The sequence below is a fragment of the Otolemur garnettii genome, unplaced genomic scaffold, assembly GCF_000181295.1.
Source record: "Otolemur garnettii isolate 467f Iridium unplaced genomic scaffold, OtoGar3 scaffold00002, whole genome shotgun sequence".
Classification (NCBI taxonomy): domain Eukaryota; kingdom Metazoa; phylum Chordata; class Mammalia; order Primates; family Galagidae; genus Otolemur; species Otolemur garnettii.
This window is the reverse complement of record NW_003852397.1, coordinates 4,975,475-4,998,009: the sequence shown is the minus strand read 5'-3', so window position 1 is coordinate 4,998,009 and position 22,535 is coordinate 4,975,475. Positions and strand designations below refer to the sequence as shown.

The 22,535-nt window shown below is 43.3% G+C and overlaps 1 protein-coding gene across 1 annotated transcript in view; it reads right to left on the bottom strand.

Annotated features, from left to right (window-relative positions):
- Positions 1-11,333: 11,333 nt before the first annotated feature.
- The window catches only part of AFG1L (AFG1 like ATPase), a 69,621-nt gene continuing 58,419 nt past the window's right edge, over positions 11,334-22,535 (bottom strand). Inside the window, exons 4-8 of the mRNA XM_023514055.1 lie at positions 18,965-19,105; positions 14,758-14,871; positions 14,012-14,044; positions 11,990-12,111; positions 11,334-11,422 (exon numbers count right to left, since the gene is read on the bottom strand). Of these exons, the coding sequence (XP_023369823.1) occupies positions 11,365-11,422; positions 11,990-12,111; positions 14,012-14,044; positions 14,758-14,871; positions 18,965-19,105 (468 nt within the window). The 3' untranslated portion in view covers positions 11,334-11,364. The remainder of the gene's footprint in view (positions 11,423-11,989; positions 12,112-14,011; positions 14,045-14,757; positions 14,872-18,964; positions 19,106-22,535) is intronic.

Sequence of the window (22,535 nt, the reverse complement as noted above, 5' to 3'; positions counted from 1 at the left end):
TCTTTAGCAATTGAATTTTATATCCTGCATGTCACAGAGTTTGGTTTAAAACATGATGGGTTATTAGTGCAAAATGAGGGTCCTATTATACCCTGGGAGTATATAAGTCTGGGAGGGCCAAATTATACCCTGTTTCTCTCAGAACAAAAGAATACCATTCAAGTCATTACAGCTCCCTCTTCTGGATTTCCAGAGCATTGTACCTTCTCCCAGTACTGCACGCTCTGTTCCGGGTCCTTCTCTCTCCGCCTCCCTGCCTCCTGCAGACTAGAGCCAGGGCGTTCTGTGTCTTCCCAGACAGTGTCTGTCCCACTGCACTTTTGCTGCCTTTGACCACACGTCCTGACTAACATGAGTTCCCTTGATCTTCCTCAAATATCTGGGCAAGATTCCTTCTTGCCACTTATCACATTAAATCTGTGTGTTTCTTCTAAAAGATCATAAACCCATCATGGCTAGGGAATTTGTCTCATCCACCTCAGTGTGCCTGGCTCCTGGCACAAAGTCTTTAGCAAGTAAGTGATGAATGAATGCAAGTAAGTGATGAATGAATGAGTGATTAGTGAATAGTTGTGTACTATTTTTAATAGCTTTATGTAGCTACAATCATGTACCATGAAATCCAACCATTAAAAGCACACAGTTTGGTGGCTTATAGTATCTTCAAAGAGTTGTACAGTCATCACCAGGACCTAATTTCAAGTGTTTTCATCACCCCTAAAAGCAATCCTGTACCCTTTGGCAATTATTACTCTTTGAGGCATTACTTTGAATCTCTACAGATTTTGTGTATTCTGAACATGTCATACACAGGGAGTCATGCCCTGTGCCCTCGGTGACTGGCTTCTTTCCCTCAGCATAATGTCTTCAAGGTTCATCCACGTCGTAGCAGGTCTCAATGCAGCATTTTTTATTGCAGAATAAAATTCTTTTGTGCAGACATACCAATTATGTTTATCCATGTATCAGCTGGTAAACATTTGGGCTGTTTCCACTTTGGGGCTAATGTGAATAATGCCATCTATAAACGTTCATGTACAAGTTTTTGTTTGGACATATAGGTTATACCGTAACTTTATGCTTAATACTTTGAGGAACTGTCAAACTATTTGCTGAAGCTGCACTGTTTCACAATTTCACTAGTATGTTTGAGGGTACCAATTTCTCCACATCCTTGCCATTTTGTTTTTCTTAGAGACAGGGTCTTGCTCTGTCACCCCAACTAGAATGCAGTGGTATGATCATAGCCCACTGTAACCTTGAACTCCTGTGCTCAAGTGATCCTCCCACATCAGCCTCCTGAGTAGCTAGGACTACAGACACAGGCCACAATGCCTAGCTAATTAATTTTTTTTTAATAGAGACAGGGTTTTACTATGTTTCCCAGGCTAGTATTGAACTCCTGGCCTCAAGTGATCATCCCACCTCCGCCTCACAAAGTGCTGGGATTACAGGCATGAGCCACTGTGCCTAACTCTGGCCAACATTTTAAATTATCTTTTTTTTCGGATTCTAGCCATCCTAGTAGGGTCCAGTGGTATCTCATGGTGATTTTGATTTGCATTTCCCTAATGACTTAGGATATTGCATATTTTTTCATGTGCTTATTCGCCATTGGTATCTTATACCATCTGATCAAATTATAACATCTCAGAGCTTCACAGAAAGAGATCTTAGATGAGGCCCAAACAGTAATGTTAAGTGACTTGCCCAAGGTTATGTGCATAAGGTTACAGAATGTTAGTAGCAGTTTGGGGTCTCAAGTTGGTCTCCCAAGCCATGCTCTGTCTTCCCTCCTGCTCCCTTTATCAGGGTGCCTCTGAATCCCCACCCCAGCAGAGGGTGAAGTGGCTAGATTCCACATGAGTCAGAATTAAGCTGTGTTGCTGCTTAATTTTATACTTTACCTTTTCTTCTTTGGTTGATTTTATTTCATATTGGAAAACAGTATTCTCTAGGTACAGACTTATTCTCTAAGTACAGACTTAAGACAAATGTTTTTATAACTCGCATCTGCTTAAAGTTTTAAGTAACTGATGGCTGAAGTCCAAACGTTAAGTAATTCTTACCAACCTGAGTACTGGGGAGAATGGGTTTAAAGTCACAGGATAAATTTAAACCTGTCTACCTAATATTTTCACTGTGACCAAGAACATGACAACAAAGTTTAAAAGTATTTAAAGTCAAAGGATGGAGTGGGGGCAGCTATAGCGTAGGCTATGAATGTTGGGGTGTAGGGGGGTGTGGAGATGTGTTGGTATAGCTAAGCCTCCTGGGAATACCCCACATGTGTCTGGAGATAATGCTGAAGAGAGAAGCCATGCTTACTGGGACTTTTCAGGGAAAATTAAGGTCTTCAGACAAGAAACAAGTGAAAAGGGCTACCCCGAGGCTTGGCTGGTATGTAGCCAAGACAGGTCAGATCATGCCACCCACCCGAATCCCCATAGCTTATCAGAATATAATTTTATTTCTTGCTAATGCAACATTTGCCATGGGTGGCTCAGGATTTCCATGTGTTGGCTCAGCATTCTGGGTGATTTTATCTTGAGTATATTGTCTTGACATGTATTTCCAGGTTTCCCCTGCAAGAGAAGACAGATCTAGAAGCTTTCAAAGCAGCCAATAAGTGCCCCGCCTTGGAAAGATATGTGTCCCATCACCTCTGTTCTTGACCAATTGCTCAGAAGTAGTCACATGGCCTTGCCCAATTGTCAAGAGGCCAGAAAATGTGACCCTCCTGTGTGCTTGGAAAAAGGAAAACTGGAAATGTCTGTGCAGCTGGAGAAAGGGCCTTTTTATGCATTCTGCATCTCCTAGGGAAGCACTTGTAGGTATCTGTGTTTCTGTGAGAGTAAAATCTGGAGGTGAGACTAGAACAAAGGGGAGATTCACGCTGAAGATGATCAAATTACATTTTATGAGTTATATCATCTATATTCCAAGTATTTTCTGAGTTTATGATTTGTATCCTTCAAACATTAATGAAGTCTTTGTCTTAGCTGAGATTTGGGGAACTCAACAAGTATGGCTCATCCTACTCTGAGGGAGAGTCTGGATAAAGTGACTTTAAAGGCAAGGGAGAGCCATGTGTTCCAGAAAAGGTTGGCCAGTCTTAGGGATTCCAGTTCTAATTTTTATGTAGACTGCTGACCTTTCCTTAAGGAACAATACATGTATTTCATTCATCAAGCACATCCTGGATCTCAACTAAGTTCCAGGCCCTGTTCTGGAAACTATAGCAATGAACACATCATGCAAGTCCCTGTTTGGGGGAGTTTATATTCCAGTTGGAGAGACAGACAGTAAGCAAGTAAACAAAAAAAATGAGCATGCATGATCAACGTACAGATTCTCAAAATAACTACATTGAAAAAGCTTTTACATCATTATATCCCACAAGTCTAGCAGAGTGCCGTGCTGTAACAGGCACTTGGCAATGTTTATTAAATAAAGAATGAGCCAGAGAAATGAGAATTATCAACTATCTACTGCATTCCCAAAGGCTAGATCATCCTATAAGACTTTCTGGAGTCATCTTCAGTCCCAGGGTGAGTCATAAGGATTGGAAGACTCTAGAAATGATCCACTTATGGTAGAAACACTCAGGACAGGCTAAGAGTGCCGGGATCATATTTGCTCAAACTGCTCCTATCTTCAGATAGTCAGATCTGCTATTCTTCCAGAACTAACCATCCACCAAGTCTTGTCCTGCACTGATACTTACCTTGAATTATTTCCCAGTCAGACATCAACGTGATTCTAGAGTCTATCCCTTCTTTTATGTCCCCAGCATCACTGGCCCTTGTCGATTGCAGCTGCGTGATTGCCTGAGACAGTGTCATGGCAGGAAGGTATTTTGAGATTGGAGGACCAGGTTGAGATCAGTGCCATTTCAGACACACTGAGTTTAAGGAACATTCAAGAGGCGAGATCGGGAGACAGCTGAAATCCAAAATAGGGGACTGGGGGAGTCAGAGAATAATCAGCCTCGGCTGGTGTTTGTTGCTATGGACATGAGGAAAGTGTGAAGATGATGCTATGTATGAAAGTACTTTGTATAATATTGAGTTGTTGTTTTTATAATTACCATTTTTAAGTGCAGCTGAGAAAGAACTGAGGAGGTGAGAAAAGGAAAAGGAGCCAGAAGATCTCAGAGGAGGAGCTGAGAGGCAGGAGGAGAGCCCAGAGAGGAGAGTCCTAGGGGTGGGGCTGGGTGGCCAAGTGCTAAGTGCAGCAGGAAATAAAGAGGGTAGGCAAGGCCTCTGCACTCAGCAATTACAGCTCAGGGTTGGCCAGAGACAGGGAGAGAGGTTGCACTAGGTAAATTGCTGCCATCTTCTCCTGCATTCCAATTCCCATCCAGTTTAGCCCCACCTTCCCCCATCTCAGGGCACACTTAAATTATGGTGATCAAAGACAAGAGTTCAAAAAAAGAATATACTAACTGTGCTTTAAACTTCTTTTGAAAATAATTTAATTAATGAGCTTTAAAAATTTTCAGGGCACGCCTAAGCTCTTCTCCTGGCACACCAGTGGAAAATCACTGCTTTATGCCATTAGTAAAAGACTCAGCCTTGTCCAGCTGTGGTCCAGCAATGAGGGACCTGTGGCTCCTTCAGTGAGTCTATGAGGTAGAAGCCATTTTTCATAAAACCACCAAGACATTATCTACCTCTCGTTCTCTCACAAGTATACAGTTGACTTTTCCAGAAGCGATGTAAATGTGTGATAACAGACTGAGTGCACTGGCTGATGTCAGAATCTAACTGGATTCTACCAAGCCGGACATTGGCAAAAATTTAAAACAATGCCACTCTTCTTACTATTTTTTTCCCCAAAGAGTTATTTTTCACAATGCTGTTTATGTGATGGTATATTGTTATTTTTATTAATTATTTAATAATTGCTCATTTTTTATTTCTAATACTGGATTGTGGTACACCTCCCCCACATATAAAAGCTTTTTGGGGTCTGTAATAATTTTAAGAGTGGAAAAATGAGACTGTTGCCACTGCTGAGTTCCTCACCCTCTTCTAGCTCTAAGCCCTTCTCTGACCCCCTCTGCTTCTCCTAATGCAGCTCTTCTGCTGTACTCTGACACGGGGTCTCTCACGGCACCCTGGTTTCCTGCCCCTGCCTGAACTTTTTGCAACCCCTCATTGCCAATCCTGAAAATGCCGGTGGTTCTGCAGCTCCCCGGGGGCTGCCTGTGCTAAGAAGGGTCTGGGGACTGTGCCTCCTAACTGCTCAGTGCTCAGGCTGCCTGCCCCCAGCTGGCAGAACCCCTCTCTTTATAGGGACCTCTGGCGCATCAAGCTGTGTTGATGGTCCCCTTGGTTATGACACATCGATGCTGCCTGTCCACCAAGGCTCCTCTTCTCTCGTCTACCATGCCCATCTCATTTCCTTCCTCCCAGAAGCATCTTCTCCAGTGTATTTACGTTGTGTCCCTCTCCTCTGTCTTCCATAAACATATTTGTTCCTGTCCTAGAAACATCTTTTATGTTGTTTTTGAGGGTTTCTAAATTTATATTAATGGTATTGGGTCTGATTTTCCCTAACATGGCCTCTGGGCTTTGTCCATTGCTGCCACGAGTAAACTTAGCTCATGGCTTCTGACCCCTGCAGAAGGTTCCAAGGTAGGCAGAGTCCACCCGCCTAGCCATTCCCCCAGGGATGGACGCTAGGTAGCCTGCAGTTAGTCCTTCTGTTTTTGTTTGTTTGTTGAGACAGGGTTTCACTTTGGCACCCTCAGTAGAGCGCCGTACCAACACAGCTTGCAGCAACCTCAAACTCTGGGGCTCACGCGATTCCCTTGCCTCAACCTCCCAAGTAGCTGGGGCTACAGGTGCTCACCACAACGCCTGGCTAGTTTTTTGTTTTGTTTCGTTTTATTCTTTGTATTTTTTAGAAATGAGGTCTCGCTCTGGCTCAGGCTGGTCGTTAACCTGTGAGCTCAGTTGATCCACCCACCTCAGCCTCCCGGAGTCCTAGGATTACAGGCGTGAGCCACTGGCCCAGCCTTACTTCAACTCTTTAATGTTCAGTTTTCTCACAGAACAAAAAGATTGGTAGTAATAATACCAGAATTATTGGGAAGATTCGTATTTCAAAGTTTGCCAGTCACTGTGACTCCAGTTCTATGCAGTCATATGCGGTGCTGTGAAAACAACACCCTTTGTACATGCCTCCAAACCCACATCTTTCCTATTTCTGCCTGCAAGACCCACAATGATTCCACAATGGGGCTATTGTCATTACTACCATGCAGGACAGGTGTGTGCTCGGCCTGCTACCTCGGGCAGACCATGGAGCCTCCCAGGGAGCAAGCGCTTTGTAAACCAGAAAGGGCCCGGTTAGCTACCTGGATGGTGTGAGCCCGGGGGTGGAGAAGACAGCGTCCCTGTCTCTAGGAGGGACAGGCGCTGGCACCAGGAGGGACCAGGGACGGCGCTGGTGAGCCGGTGACCGGGCGCCAGGCCCAGCGAGCGGCGCGGCCGCAGCCTCCGTTCCCCGCGTGCCCGGAGGCAGGAGCCCCAGCGGCTGGCAGGCTCCATGTGCTGACGGCTGTGCAGCCACCGCAGAGGCTCCGCGTCGGCCTGATCGACCTTGCGCACATGAGAAGCCCTTGGGGAGTATTAGCAAGCGAGGGCCGCACGTCTCACCATACCGGACCCTCTGGACGTGGGACCCGGGCCTCGTAACGCCGCGCCCCACCGAGAACCGCGGTTCCCTCCAACCCCGCGCGATTCTTGGCCTTCTTTTTATGTCAGTTCATCCCACTGACCACAAGATGGTGCCCTCTTTCTGGAAATCTTTGACGTTCGCCAAACAGGCAACAATCCATTTTCTGCATTAAACAATCCTGAAAAAATGGATTTGAATTTAACAACCTGCTCCAGCATTCCTTTAAGCCGGAATCCTGTGCCAGTGCTGTCTAGCCATGTAACGTGTATCTTTCTCTTTCTGCTGAAAACCATCGGTTAGACCCGTCTTCCGTTTTGCATTCCTCAAAGGGCTCTAATGCCAAGCAGAAAGCAGGTGTGCATTACAGATTATGATCATAATCGTTAGTGTCAATAACAACGAATATTCATTTAAAATCCTTTACCATTTGCAAAGTGCTTTTCACCAACTATCCTCAGAACGACTCGATGAAATGAGCATTATTATTCCCATTTATGAGATGATAAAACTAAGGCTCTGAGCACTCTCTTCTTCAAGGTCACAAAGCAATATTGGTAGAACTAAATTTTCCAGATCCTGAGCCCTTCCTACTGCAACACAGAGCTCAGTAGTCAACTGCTGGGAACCTGGAAAGTACAACCGTGAGAGAGTAAACTCCTCAGGGATACCTCTGGAAGACTCCCCTAAGTAGGCAGGAAAGACCGATGATGCCCTCAAGCTTCACACCATCACAGACAAAAGGTCAGTAGACAGGCAGAATGGACTGAACTGAGTGACCAGCTGAAGGGACAGATATGAGGTTTCCAGTGAGATGCTGGACTGAGTCAGTAGATACTTGACTTAAAGACAGATTTCATCATTTACAAATTTTTGTTTCAGAAAAATAAACTGCTGTATGCTAATGGAGAAAACTAATCTTAATTCTGACTTTGTAAAAAGTTGTACACTTGTCTCCAAAGCAATCCTTTTCTTTTTTTTTTTTTTGAGCCGGAGCCTCAAGCTATCCCCCTGGGTAGAGTGCCGTGGCATCACAGCTCATAGCAACCTCCAACTCCTGGGCTCAAATGAGTCTCCTGCCTCAGCCTCCCAAGTAGCTGGGACTACAGGCGCCCGCCACAACGCCTGGCCATTTTTTGGTTGCAGCCATCATTGTTTGGCGGGCCTGGGCTGGGGATTCGAACCCGCCACCTTAGGTGTATGTGGCTGGCGCCTTAGCCGCTTGAGCCACAGGTGCCGAGCCAAGCAATCCTTTTCTAACAGCCAAGTGATGTCTTGTGAGAGATTAGTGGCTCTAATATAGGTAATTTACAAGGTCACTAACAGGCTTGCTGCCAGGCAGATTCCTGTCACTGGTCAGGAACCCAAATGTCAGAAACCCAGGTCTCCAATCCTTCTGGATTTTTTTTTTTTAAATCTCAGATAAAGGGCAGCCAAGAGTAGGTTCACGGTACATGGACTTGGAATAGTGTTTTTGGTTCAGAGGCAGCTACATGAAAATTTTTTTCTTCTTTTTAGAGACAGTGTCTCACTGTGTTGCCCAGGCTGGAGTGCAGTGGCAGAATCATATCTCCCTGCCTTGAATTCCTAGGGTCAAGGGATCTTCCTGCCTCAGCTTCCTGGGAAGCCAGGACTATAGGACTGTGCTGCCATGCCTGGATAAGTTTTTTTAATCTTTCCTAGACACAAGGTTTTGCTATGTTGCCCAGGTGAATCTCAAACTCCTTCTGCCTCGGTCTCCCAAAGTGTTGAGATTATAGGCATAAACCACTGTGCCCAACTGAAAGTTTAATAAATTAGTGTTCTGATAATTTTATTGACTCTAGTGGAGATCTTAGCACTTTATTACTGTTTTAGCCATTTCTGTGCCTCAGCTTCTCTGTCTATAGAATGGTAATAACAGTACCTATTACATAGAACTGTTATTAGGATCAAAAGAGTTTATTTGTAAAGCACTTAGAGCCATGCCTAGGACATAGTAAGCTCTATCTGTTTCTGAAATGGATAGGAGCATATCCACTTGGATATTTTATAAGTGAAATTTTAATTTATTTCAAAATTCCACCTAGTTTTAAAATTGTTTTATCTGTACACTTTTAAGTATAGGAAATATACTTTAAGAAGATTAAGGTATTGCCTTTGAAATCCCACACTGAAATACAAAAATTTGATTTAAATGAGTCTAGTCTTTGGCCTCAGATATAAGTTAAATATTTCTTAAGCCCACCATGTTTTTCATCTCATTATTACTGATATCAGCAAGGAACTTTGTGTATTGCCTAAATAAACACAAGAATACTGCAGTGAGCAGATTTTTCTTTTTACGTTTTCTAAAGAAAGTTTTCCTTTTTCTCTGCTTGACTTCTGTTAAGTCTGGGGACTACCCATCTTTTTGGAGGGAGCCGGTTACATGCTGCCTTTTCTCCTGACTCCCAAAATGTCTTCGTCTGAGTTTCTAGGTGAGTGGGAACCTTCCACAGCGCCCCTCAGCTCAGACCTCCATCTTCAAGTATACATTTAAAGCATTCCAAAACAGAGCATTTGCTCTGAGAGATTTTATGCAACCCCAAGAAGAAAGATGGGAATGTTCAGCATGTAACAGGGCAGGACTGGGAAGGGAGACTCGGGAATTAAAAGAAAAGCTGCTCTCCAACCTAGTGACTGTTTTTCACGTTTCATTTTGGCAGTGCTTTCCTTTCAGTAGAGCCACCATATTGTTTCCTGGCACGGCTATGCTTGAAGACTTTTGTTTCTTTTTCATACATGCTGTTTTGTGAAACAGACTTTGTGGGTTTCCAGCTACCAGGGAACGCCTTCCTCCCTTCTGGATAGGAGAGGAATCCCCCTTGGCCGCAATCGGCATGCACACTCCCTGCAGCGTAGATGTAGATGGCCTCTTCCTCCTCCCACCAGGCCGAGCTGCACGAAAGCAGGCACATACCCTGGTGACTCGGGTGGAGTCTGAACCCTGGGTTTTACCCTACAGAAACAATATTTTTTAAAAGTATTTAAGTTTCTTATTACCAAAAATCACAGTTTAGGGAAGCAATACTAAGAATTGCATAGGTTTCTGCACATTGAAACAGGACCCTAATGTTATGTTACTGTTTCTGTAGAAATATGAAATTTTATTCCAAATACTTGTCCTCTAATGAGCTTTCACAGCAGAACTTGAGTGAGGGGCTGTTCTACACATTCCCGCACACTCAGAGAAAGTTCCTCTATCAGTCCTGCTGTCCATTTGTCTATCTAATCATACTGGTTGTTTTTTTTTTTAATTAAGACACAGAATAATTGTCAAAGAAATGTGAAAGGCAAAAAACTAAGATTTAAAGAATAAAAATTTTATATTTATTGACTTCAAAGCAATGGTTCTTTTGTAAATTCATTTTCAACTTCACTGAGTTTAAAAAATGAATCAAATATTTAAAATGATCTCTTTTTTATAGTGAGATCACGTGAGGAGAGGAGGAGGCAATATGGCATAAAATATAGTACATGCGTTTTGTAGTTTTCAGGCTACTTAACTTTTCTAAGCCTCAGTTTCCTTATCTGTAAAGAGGGAAGATTATATTCACTTTCTAGGACTTTTTTTTTTTTTTTAACTAAGCATTAGATAGTAAATATCTAGCATTAAATCTGGCACACAGGCTCGGCGCCTGTGGCTCAAGCAGCTATGGCGCCAGCCACATACACCTGAACTGGCGGGTTCAAATCAGCCTGGGGCCCACCAAACAACAAAGATGGCTGCAACCAAAAAATAGCCCGGTGTTGTGGCGGGCACCTGTAGTCCCAGCTACTTGGGAGGCAGAGGCAGGAGAATCGCTTGAGCCCAGGAGTTGGAGGTTGCTGTGAGCTGTGATGCCAGGGCACTCTACCAAGGGCGACAGCTTGAGGCTCTGTCTCAAAACAAAACAAAACAAAACAAACAAAAAAAACCCTGGCACATACAGGTTATCTCCTTTTGTTTCTCCCTATTACTTAACCACTATGGAACTCATTGTGTTTCACTTGAATAAAAATATTTTTAAACTACATTTAATTTTCGAAAGAAGTGATTTAAACTTTTCTCTATGCTTGGGTACCCATCCATCCATTTGCATGACTTCATTGGGCTAATGTCCAAAATAGACTAATGTGGAAAAATATTAATAAATAGGTTCAGGCTCGGTGCCTGTAGCTCAGCTGCTAGGGTGCCAGCCACATACGCCGAAGCTGGCGGGTTTGAACCCAGCCCGGGCCTGCCAAACAGCAATGACAATTATAACCAAAAAACAGCCAGCGTTGTAGTCGTAGCTACTTAGGAGGCTGAGGCAAGAGAATTACTTAAGCCCAAGAGTTGGAGGATGCTATGAGCTGTGACGCCATGGCACTCTACCGAGGGTAACATAATAAGACTCTGTCTCAAAAATAAATAAATAAATAGGTTCAAAGAGCTTACTTATGTTGATGATTATAAACACTGTTTGATGCCTAACCCACCCCCCCAAAATGCCTGATTTTCACAAGACTGTGGCTTTCATATATTTTTTTCTTGAATGGGGACCCTCTCTCCCTGGTTGCCCACACTGGGGTACCTGCCTGCAGAGCTCCCCATTGGTTGGAATTTCACACTTGTTCCTTACCTGATGGTGTCATAATCCTTGATTTTTTCAGACAACTTTGAGAGAACTCTGCCTACCAAGCTTGATTCCAGATAGGAGTAGAAAACATACTCTTTCTGTTGTTGAGGAACCTGAAGGATCGGGAAGTTTATTATAATTCATAGCCAAAAGGGAAAAAAAATCACATGTATAAACCCATATTCTCAAATGTTATATTCCTTTTATTCCTTTCAGTTTATAATGAAATTGGAAAGCTTTGTTTTGAATTAAAACATAGAGTGCGTTTTGCTTTTCTTCTCTTATGAAGAATGTGTTTCCCAGGTGTCACCACCAGGTAGCCAAATCTCGGGGGCACCCAGACACCCTGCACAAATTGTGTGCTTATGTATTTAGGGTTCATTCAGGTAGGTTAATGTGAAGCTAAAATGTCTGATTCTACATGAATCTTCAGGAGTGATGATTTTAATTTTGTGGTGCAGAAATAAGGCCAAATAAATAGGAAAGAGTAGACCTATGAAAATGGTAAGTCTTTAACTTACTAATCCACTACATCTTTGACAGCAATTTTAGATTAAAATGGTCCAGAGGACAAAGTGCATAATTAATGATGTGAAAATGATTCCTTCAAGTCCCACAGTATCATGCTCCCTGCATTAACCATTAGTCTGGAGTCTTATTCATGTGAAAGTGACAGTTACTTCTTGGTTCTGTCCCCTTCATTCCAGTACTGTTCCGTCTGCATTTCTGTGAGTCGGGAGATTGTGCGCTGAAAGGCGAAGATTTCTTCTTCTCCGGTAAACATGGAGAGTCCTGCTGAGTCCTGGTTACAAAAGATACAAACAAGCAAAAACCCAGCACCAGTCAAAACCACCAACTGTGAAAATTTATAGAACTTAGTGCAGGTTTTTAAAAAGCTTTTTATGTTTCCCTGTTTAGACTGTAAAATTTTCCACAAAATTTTTTCATAAATAATTTCAAATTAAAGAATCAATTAATGTAACTGACAGGCAATAAACAAAACAAATTGCCAAAGAGAAAACTTAAAAGGGAGAACTTCATCTCTCTCTCTCTCTCACACACACATACATTATATATATATATGGTAATTCTGATACTTTAGGAAGAGGATGATGGAGGCCTCCGAAGCTTCAAAGACAAGGGCCCAAGCCTTAGGGGAGACCCGAAGGATAAACCTCTAAAGAGCCTTTTCCAAACTGATGACTAAAAGACCCTGCCCAGTCCTGAGTCCTGGAGAATGTGCCTCGAATCCATGCATCTTGGGCAAGCTGGAGAACTCTGTGTCTGTGCAGCCAGTAAACAGTCCTGACTGGTGACACCACGTGGGATCATGGCCACTATGGGCTTTGAACTTTCCTCTCTTTTCTTAGGAGTTTGCTGTTATGCTTTTTCAAAAGAAAATTCTGGGGAGGCACCTGTGGCTCAAAGGAGTAGGGTGCTGGCCTCATATACTGGAGGTGGCAGGTTCAAACCTGGCCCTGGCCAAAAATTGCAAAAAAAAAAAAGAGAAAATTCTGGAATCTTACATCCTTCTTCTCCACTGATCCACTGTGAAACTTCATGACCCTGAGGACACATTCCCTGATTTCTGCATTAATGTAAGTGACCCCATGTGCTGAGCTTTATTTTGCCCTGACCCTAGGGAAAAACATTTCAAAGCCAATGATTTAAAGGACTTTAGAAACTGATTTGATATAGCCCCTCAAGTGTCTTTTTTGAATTGTCACTGACAGTATTAGGATGTGTTGCTCTTGACAGCAGTTCTCAATCTGTGCATCACGACCCACAGGAACTGTATTAAAGGGCCGTGGCATTTGGAAGGTTGAGAACCCATGCTCTTAGAGAACCAATACTTCAGATAGTCCCAGCACAGAGAGATTTACAAACAGCTATTTATTTCTACTGCTATGATCTAAATGTTTGTGTCTCTTCAAAATTCAGATTTTTTTTTTTTTTTTTTTGGAGACAGACTCTCACTATGTCACCCTCGGTAGAATGCTGTGGCATCACAGCTCACAGCAACCACAAACTCTTGGGTTTAAGTGATTCTTTCAGCCTCCCAAGTAACTGGGACTATAGGCACCTGCCACAGTGCCAGGTTATCTTTTTGTTATTGTTGTCATCATTGTTTAGGAGACCCTGGCTGGGTTCAAACCCACCAGCCCCGGTGCATGTGGCTGGTGCCCTAACCATTGAGCTACGGGTGCTGAGCCAAAATTCAGATATTGACATCCGAACTCCCAGGGTGACACTGTCAGGAGGGCGGAGCCTTTGAGAGATGATTGTGTCTTAAGGTACACAGGATTAATGTGTACCCTTGTGCATAGGATTAATGCCCATACTAAAAAAGGCCCCAGAGGCAGCCCTCACCTCTTCCAGCATGTGAGCTTTATATCAAAAAGACAGAGGTCTATGAACCCGAAAGTGGGCCGTCACAGGGCACCAAATCCAGGGCCTTGATCTTAGACGTCCAGCCTCCAGAACTGTGAGAAATACATTTCTGTTTTTATGAGCCACCCAGCTTATGGGATTTTGTTATAACAGCCTGAACAGACTAAGAAATACACATAGGTTTAAGTAATCATATTTTAAAAGTTCATTTTTAAAAGGACTATAGGCCTCATTCTCCCAAACCCCTGAGAAGGCATCATTTCTACCCAGGCCAGTAAGGAACTGTTTCCTCATTACAAATGGCCTCTCACCTCTGACACTGGAAGAATGGGGCTGTCTTCATTCTAGGGGTAAGTATTCATAGTTTAAAATTTTATACTAATATTTTAATTGTTGATACTTAAGAAATATACCATGTCACGTTCTTATAAAAGAAGAAAATGCAAAGTCATTTCTGCTTGGCTTAGGGTCAATCACCAGACTCCAAGCTTCAGGGGAAATGGACCAGCATCAGTGTGTTCCCTACACAGCGTCCCAGAGTCTGGCACCCCCAGGTGCTCCATAAATGAAGGCTGGGCAATGAATCAAGGGCCTTACTAGGAATCCCATAGTCTTGTACTATCCAGCTCACATGCTTGGCTACTGTACCACACGCTCTATAAATCCTGCAATCAGGAAGCAGGATAGCCAGAAAAGGCAGCATGGTGTAGCAGAATGAGCCCAGAACCAGATGCAGGTGCCCTGGCATCCAGCTCTGGCCTGCATTATTCAGCAGTGTGACTGGGGGCCCATTAGTCCACCCTCTGGGCTTTGTTTTTGTCATATGCAAAACCAAGTGTGGGACTACATGATCACGAAGGTCCCTTCCCGCTAGGATTGTCATTCTCTATATTTCATGATATTGAGAATGATTCAGTCTGCTGCACTAGCTTTAGAAGCAGCAGCAAATCAATGGTTAACTATATATTGCATTCTTCTTTAAAATGTAGCCATGTATCAAACCAAAAAACAATTAAGCTGTTTCATAATAAAAAGAAATTATGTTACTATCGCCTACCTGGCTCAGCCCCAAATCATCCATCAGTATTCTGCTTTGCTCCAGCTCACTGTCATGATGTTGATACAAAAATAAGCTTGATAGAGGAGTCAGCGCCGAGCAAATTACACGCACCTGAAACAGAGGAGCATGAGAAAACGGGGTCAGGCTTCACATTTTACAAGTTGAAGGTAAGAGAACTCGCTCACAAAACTAAAAATCTGTCACTTATGGGAGCTTGGATCCTTGCTTTTTTAATGTCCATATTTGTCCCAATATTTTGTCTCCTTAAAGTGGCATTTTTAAAGTGCACAGTACTTTTCAAAATGTTCCCCATAGCTTATAGAACCCTGTGGGGGGGGGCAAAGGTTTTACTGGGAAACTTCCGGTTCATGATGTCAGCCCAGATCTTCTGGTCCCAATTCTATTGCTCTTTCCATGACTCATATGGTTTGAATGTTTTTGTCCCCTCCAAAATTTGTGTTGAAACTTAATCCCCAATGCAATGATATTAAGAAGTGTGGCCTTTAGGAGGTGATTGAGTCGTGAAGGCTGCACCCTCATGAGTGGGATTACAGGCCCTTATGAAGGGCTCGGTGGAGAGAGTTCAGTGCTTCCGTGCCTTTCGTTCCCTCTACACAGCATCGTCCTCTCCGGAAGACACAGCAACAAGGCACCATCTCGAAGCAGACAGCAGCCCTCACCAAACAGCCAAACCTGCCACAGCCTTGGTCTTAGACATCCCAGCCTCTAAAAGTATGAGAAATAATTTTCTTATTACTGACCAATTACCCCGTCTGTGGCACTTTGTCATAGCACCACAACCTGACATAGACATTTACGCTCTGATGTTGACATGTGTGCCTGGCTGTTTGGAGCTCATCTCTGTGCATCTAAGATGCTCCCCAGATACTCCCTAAAAAGGTTTCCACTTTGTGCATGGCTGACTGCTAACTAAGTTCAACTCATTACTACTCTAATTATATCCTCGTTTCCAGAACCCACATTTATAACAATATCCTGCCAAGTCTTCAAAGATTAAGCTTTACATTGATGTTTCTTGATTACTTAAGTATTTGAGTGAGTGTGCATAGGGGATTATATACTGGAAACAGCTTTTATATCATTTATATATTTTATATCCACTAGTTTAAATAGGAAACATCTTTTTTTTGTTGTTTTTTGAGACAGAGTCTCATTTTCTTGCCTTTGGTAGAGTGCCGTGGCTTCATAGCTCACAGCAACCTCAAATTCTTGGGCTCAAGTGATCCTCTTGCCTCAGACTCCCAAGTAGGTGAGACTATAGGTGCCCACCACAATGCCTAGCTATTTGGGGGGTTTTTTGTTTGTTTTTTTTTTAGAGATGGGGTCTCGCTCTGACTCAGGCTGGTCTTGAACTCCTGAGCTCAGGCAATCCACCTGCCTTGGGTTCCCAGAGTGCTAGGATTACAGGCGTGAGCCTCTGCACCCAACCAAAACATATTCTTGATGTTTAAAGAGTCCTGAATTTATTTCCAGGATTCTTAGCTATCTTTGTAAACCATGACTTAAATAAGCATGCAAATACTTAAAAACAATGTGTTGCCATTTGAGACTAGCTTTTCCATACCTAAATGGCATATACTTCCCCTTACAAATTCTTTTAATCATAGATGATACTGTTTTCATTATTTACATGGGAATACCCTTTCTTTACAAATCCCCAGGCATACGTGCTAGAATAATGTCTACTTAATGCTCCCTAACTCTTTCATAAGATAATTTTGACTACACTTTAAGAAAGAGTATGATCTCCAAATGTGGGATTTAGTTAAGGCAAGTATTAGGAGAGTGGGTGAGGTATTCTGTCATATTGCCCGATAAATCCTTTTTTCCTTTATTAAAATGTGGGGGTGAGGTAGGATTAGGGGGTAGGAATAAGGGATGGGAACCATAGCTTTCTTTAAGATATTCCTAGCCTAAATATGAAAATAAGAAGAGTTTCTTGGTTTTCCATGCTGAGAACCGCCTACCAATGTCCCTGCACCATTTTCTTCTTGAAGCCTTAGCTCTGTAAAAACAGAGGGCCACCTCCAGGCCCTTGCCCTTCATTCCAGCCCACAGATTACTAGGGAGCAGGGTCTCTGAAGAAGGCAACCACTCACAACCGAGGGCCTTGCTCCCCAGCTCTTTAGCCTCAGCCTCTTCCTCTCCTGACTCTGATGATGCTGTGGATTTTCAGGGTGCTCACTAGCCTGGCCGCCCTCAGCTGCTGCCCCACAGCCACACTTGCTGACTTTCATACTTGGCTCATGGCAGGGTCTTTGCTGCAGACTCCCCACCCTGGTTACCCCTTTTCACCTAATACTTGAAGTTCAGGTTTCACAGGTCTTAGCATTTATAAAAGTGACCTGAGAAGCATAGGAACACACTTGTGTGCTGGGCACGGCAGCTCACGCCTGTAATCCTAACACTCTGGGAGGCTGAGGTGGGCAGATCCCCTGAGCTCTCAGGTTTGAGACTAGCCTGAGCAAGAGTGAGACCCATCTCTATAAATAGCCGGGCATTGTGGCAGGAGCCTGTAGTCCCAGCTGCTCGGGAGGCTGAGGCAAGAGAATCACTTGAACCCAAGAGTTTGAGTTTGCTGTGAGCTATCATGCCTGGGCACTCTACCCAGGGTGACAAAGTGAGACTGTCTCAAAAAGACAAACAAAACAAAACAGAACATGCAGGTGCCAAGCTCCATGCCTGTTCCTCATTTGCTTGGTGGGGGAGGGATGTGGTGGGCCCTGAAATCTGGATTTTTAAGTAGCCCCGATGGTTCTGTTGCAGGTGGTCCTCAGAGGACTCCCCGCCCCCTAGATCAGTGTATTCTCCCCTTAGATCGGTGTTTTTTATCAAACAGCTCACTTGAACCTACAGTTAAACTTCCTCAGCACACTTAAATTATTTTTATCAAAAAAAGAGTACAAAAACACTGCGCTTTGAACACCTTTTGAAAATAATGCAATTAATGATCTTTAAAATTTTCACAACACACTGGTGGAAAATCACTGCCTAGTTTCTTATAGCAGATGAGCCTCCTTCTCCTTCCAAAAGGTTATCCCACAGTGGTGACTTTACACCAGTTCTGTGGGCATTTGATTCAGGTTTCTCTCGTGGGGCTGAAAGCTCTCTGAAGGCAGGCCCTGTGTCTGGCTTTGCTTGCCTTTGAATTTCTAGTCCTTGGCACTGTGCTTGGCATGATAAAGGTTGAATGAAATGAGCAAATGAAACATTAAAACCTCACCTCCTCCCACCAGATTCTGTTACTTGCTCTCTCCCCACGAAGTCCCTTCAATTTTAGAATCACTGCTCTAAGTCTGTACAAGGAATAGGAGAAATATCTATCTAACAGTAAAATAATATTTAAATGAACTTTAATTTGAAATTGTACCCATGCTTTTACTGTGAATATGTATTACAGATCTATGCTATTACTACTGGCTCGTTTTTGTTGAGATCTTATTATATGCTTTTGTTGAGAGCTTTGCATACTCATATAATCTTCACAATAATCTTCTAAGTATCATATTATTATCTCCTTTTTCTAGAGAAGGTAACTGAAGCTCAGAGAGAGTAAGTCAGTCTTCAGGACAGATAGCCTGGCCTGAGGGCCTGCCCTGTAATGACTGGGTGGTACTGTCTGTGGGGGTTGGCCAGTGGCTCTGCGATTCATGCTGCAACACACGGATTACAAAGCCAGAGGACGAGATGGTATATTGCTGGTTTCCAGGGTTTCTCAGTCATGAGGAGAGCACTCCAATATTCAGAATGGTCCTTTATCCACGCATTCATTTGCTCATTCATTTTTTATCTGTCCAATCATTCATGCATGCAATAAATATTTACTGAGCATTCAGTGTAGACGAGGCACTGTGTTGTCTGCACAGCATCACAGAGGAGCGTGCGATCTGCCTGGGAGAGTGGCGACATCATTACCAAAGTGGGGTGTCTTACTGCTGCTGTGGCTGATGGTGCCAATGTGGCGTTCGGCTTGTGCCAAACACTGTTCCAAACACTTTACGTGGATTAGCTGTTCTAGTCCTCACAACACCACTGTCAAGTAAATGCTATCTTGCCAGATTCTCAGATGAGGAAACTGAGGCACAGAGAGGCAAAGGAAGTGGTCGAGCCAGGATTCTGGCCGAGGCAATCTGGCTCTGCAGTCCAAAATGTTGACGTTTGAGAAAATGTACTACCTTCTTACCTTGAAATCATAAAAGTTATCAATGAGGGTTATGAATCTCCGAGTTTGAGACCTCTTTGCCAGCGTAAATTGTGGAATGTTTCTTAAAAATACCGTGTCAAAATTCTTTGATATCTCCAAATAGTCACTGGCTCCAAGTGGCTATAATTAAAATAAAATAAAGAAAATTAAAATAAACCAATTCTGGTTGTCTTTGGATTCGTTTAATTTGAAAGCACCTCTCTTTCTTGTTATGTGATCTTTGGGATAACTTGACCAAACGGGGCAGTATTTTCAGAGTAGGCTGAGGACACCACGATGTCCAAGAGGGGGCGAGAAAGAAGATAAGAGTGAGGTGGGGAGTGGGAGGGTTAATCTCTAGGCACCAAGTCTCAGCTGGCACCTTTTAGAACCCAATTCTAAACCTGGTCTTCCATATTTTTACTTACATGGCATAACTTTAAATATGTCCTAATAAATCCTTCCTATGACTCAGCTGCCGACTGTCACTATTGTTGTTATAATGGAACTGTGTGATGATGGCATAATGAATGTAATGTCACAATTCTGAAATAAAGACTATGCTTCAGCATGAAAATCATCAGAAATTATTTTTAGTTCAATTTAAGGTGTAATTACCTGAGTGTAACAGGGCTCCCCTCTGTAGGTAATAGCAGAGGGCTTAGCTGAGCAGTAGGAGACTGAGACCTGCAGGGCTATTTGGAGCTGCCTGCTGCCTCTTTACGGGAGGAGGGCACAAGATTCAAAGTCTACAAAATTACTCCTGCAAGTGCCGCCCACAGACACAGAGTGAACTTAACTCACAAACCTTACGACCACTATCTGTAAGCACATTCTTTGGTGTTAGGAACGTCCCCAGGAAATGCCATCTCTATTCGTTTGAAGTTGTGTGAATCACTGTACCCTGTGAGCAGCAAAGCACGAGCCGAGGTCAGAGGAGCATTTGTGGCCCTGCTGGCATGGAGAGAAGGCCAGAGACGGAGTGGCCAGGAGCTACTCTGAGGTCCCCCTGAAAGCTTATGGATCACTATGACTGGCCCCTAAGACACAGGAGGATAAGCTTTCCCAACTGCTGGCAGAAGCTATCACTGCTCCTCTTTGTCCAAAACTGTCTCTCACTTGGGGAGGCCTTTGCATGAAAGCGGCTTTCAGAAGTGTTGATATGGCCACATTCCTGGGAGAATCAGGGGACTGTGAGGAAGAAGAGGAGTCATTCTCACCCCACGGTCCCCCACCAGTAACTGGAAACCACTGCCTAGAAACCAGCTGAAATCAGTTACACTCAGCAGAGAACTTCTCGGGGAGGCCTGGGGAGAAGCCAGGCACAGACAAGCAAGTCCAGAGAGTTAAGTTCTGAAGAAATGGGTCCCTCGAGGGCCAGTGGCAGGTCTCAGAAGGATGCAGCAGTGTCCCTTTTTCCCCTGTCCTCTCACCAACCAGATAACAAATGGGGGCTGGAGGACACGGCCTCTGCCTTCCCCATGTTCCTTCCTCAGCGGGAGAGCCTCTGCCTCCAGACCGAGTGCTGCCCTCAGCTGGGGAGGTCACTCACCTCACCTATGTGGGCCTTCCAGAATGCTGTGGGGTTTTGTTTGGGGGGACTTGGGGGGATTTTTCAGTTTAACCCTAATTCTCATCCACGGGAACCCTGCTGTTAAGCCTGACAGAGCCCAGGAGAATACGTCCCTAGAGAAGCCAGGAACAGGGTTCTAGACTGCCTGGATTTAACTCCTCAGCCTGGCACTCACTCACTGGGCACCACTGGAAAGTTTTATAATCTTTCTGTTCCTTAGGTTTCCTGCCTCATAAATTGAGAATTTGATTCCTGTCTCACAGAATTGTAGGGATTAAACAGAATTATACCTGTTAAGCATACCACACAGTTCCTGGGACGTATATTAGAATTTGAGCCATTTTGACTAATTTTATTTTTATTATTTGGAGTGCAAGTGATTTGGCTCAGGACAAATGAGAAAATAAAGAAATATCTTCTCAGCTGGGCCTGGCAGCTCACACCTACAACCCCAGCACTTTGGGAGGCTAAGATGGGAGGATTGCTTGAGGCCAGGAGTTTGAGACCAGCCTGAGCAAGAGTGAAACCTGATTTCTATAAAAAATAGAAAAATTAGCTGGGTGTGGTAGCATGTGCCTGTGGTTCTAGCTAGTTGGGAGGCTGAGGTGGGAGGATTGCCTGAGGCCAGAAGTTCAAGGCTGCAGTGAGCTATAATTGGGCCAGTGTACCCTAGCCTGACAGCATAAGATCCCACCTCAAAAAAAAAAAAAAATAAATAAATAAAAATAAAAGGAGGGAAGGAAGAAAAGAAAAGAAAAAAGTCTTCTCAATAGGAATCAGCTAACTTTGCTCCACTTCTGACTGCATCCCAAACCCTCACCCTACTGCATCGGTCTTTGTGCATTTGCCTGTCTTTGGAGTCACACTCACAGATGAGAGGTGGAATCACCACATAATGAAGTCAATTTCCAAAAGAGAGAGAGGGGAAGGCGAAATACAGCGCTTTATAAAGAGGATAACTCATACAAAAGACTCTCGTGCTCTGAGAGTACAGTGCTTTTCTGAGATCAGTTAAAATTTAATGTCTCATCTTTTGTAAACTGGAAAGTATTTGTAAAAAAAAAAAAACTGTAAAAGCTCATATTAGGTATGTAGCTATGTATAATTAAGCCCACTCTTTCCCCATGGGTGTGATTTCTATCAGTATAACTACATGCCCAAGGAAAATCATTATCAGAAGTGCACTGGAGAGCCTAGGGCAACTGAAAATCAGAATTTTGCCCACTCAGCTATTTTACAAATTATATACCTTTGTCAGTAGGTTCTAAATTTATTAGCAACATTATATTAGCAACTATCCCTTTCCCACATATCTCTAAAACAATTATATGCTCACTCACATAAAGAAAACAAAGCTAGAGACGGATAGTTATCTATCTCCGTTAAAGACAACAGTCACAGGGGAATGTGAACTTCTTGTTTAATGAATATGGTTTGTGCTGGCAAGTGTGCACAACAGTGTGAAGGTATTAAATGTCACTTGAAAATGATTTAAATGGTGAATTTTCTGTTATGTATTTTCTTACCATAATAAAGAAAAAAAAAAGCCATTAAAACAAGGAGAGGTTATTTATTGCCGAAGAAATCCCTCCCAAGTTAGGCCAAGAAGAGATAAAAAAATCAGGAAGAAGAATGAAATGTATTATTTAAAGAGGGAAGTCTTTGCCCAAAAGAAATAAGCTTCAGTAAAAATCAGATTAATTTAAAATAAGAAGTGTTAACACTAATATAGTCTAGTTCCTGGGTAGCGGGAAGTGGGGGGAGGAAGGGGAGAAAGGGAAGGACATTTGGCAGAGGAAGGAGGGCAGGAGGCAGGATCTCATCTAATGTGCACACTGTGAGGGTGTATAACACGCCCGCTGGGTGAGGGGCTCTTCTACAAATGGCACTTTACCCTGGAAGGGAGAACAATGTAACCTAAAAATTATACCCCCATATTAATTTGAAAAAATGACAAAATACTCAAAAAATAAAAATAAATTTAAAAAATAAAATAAG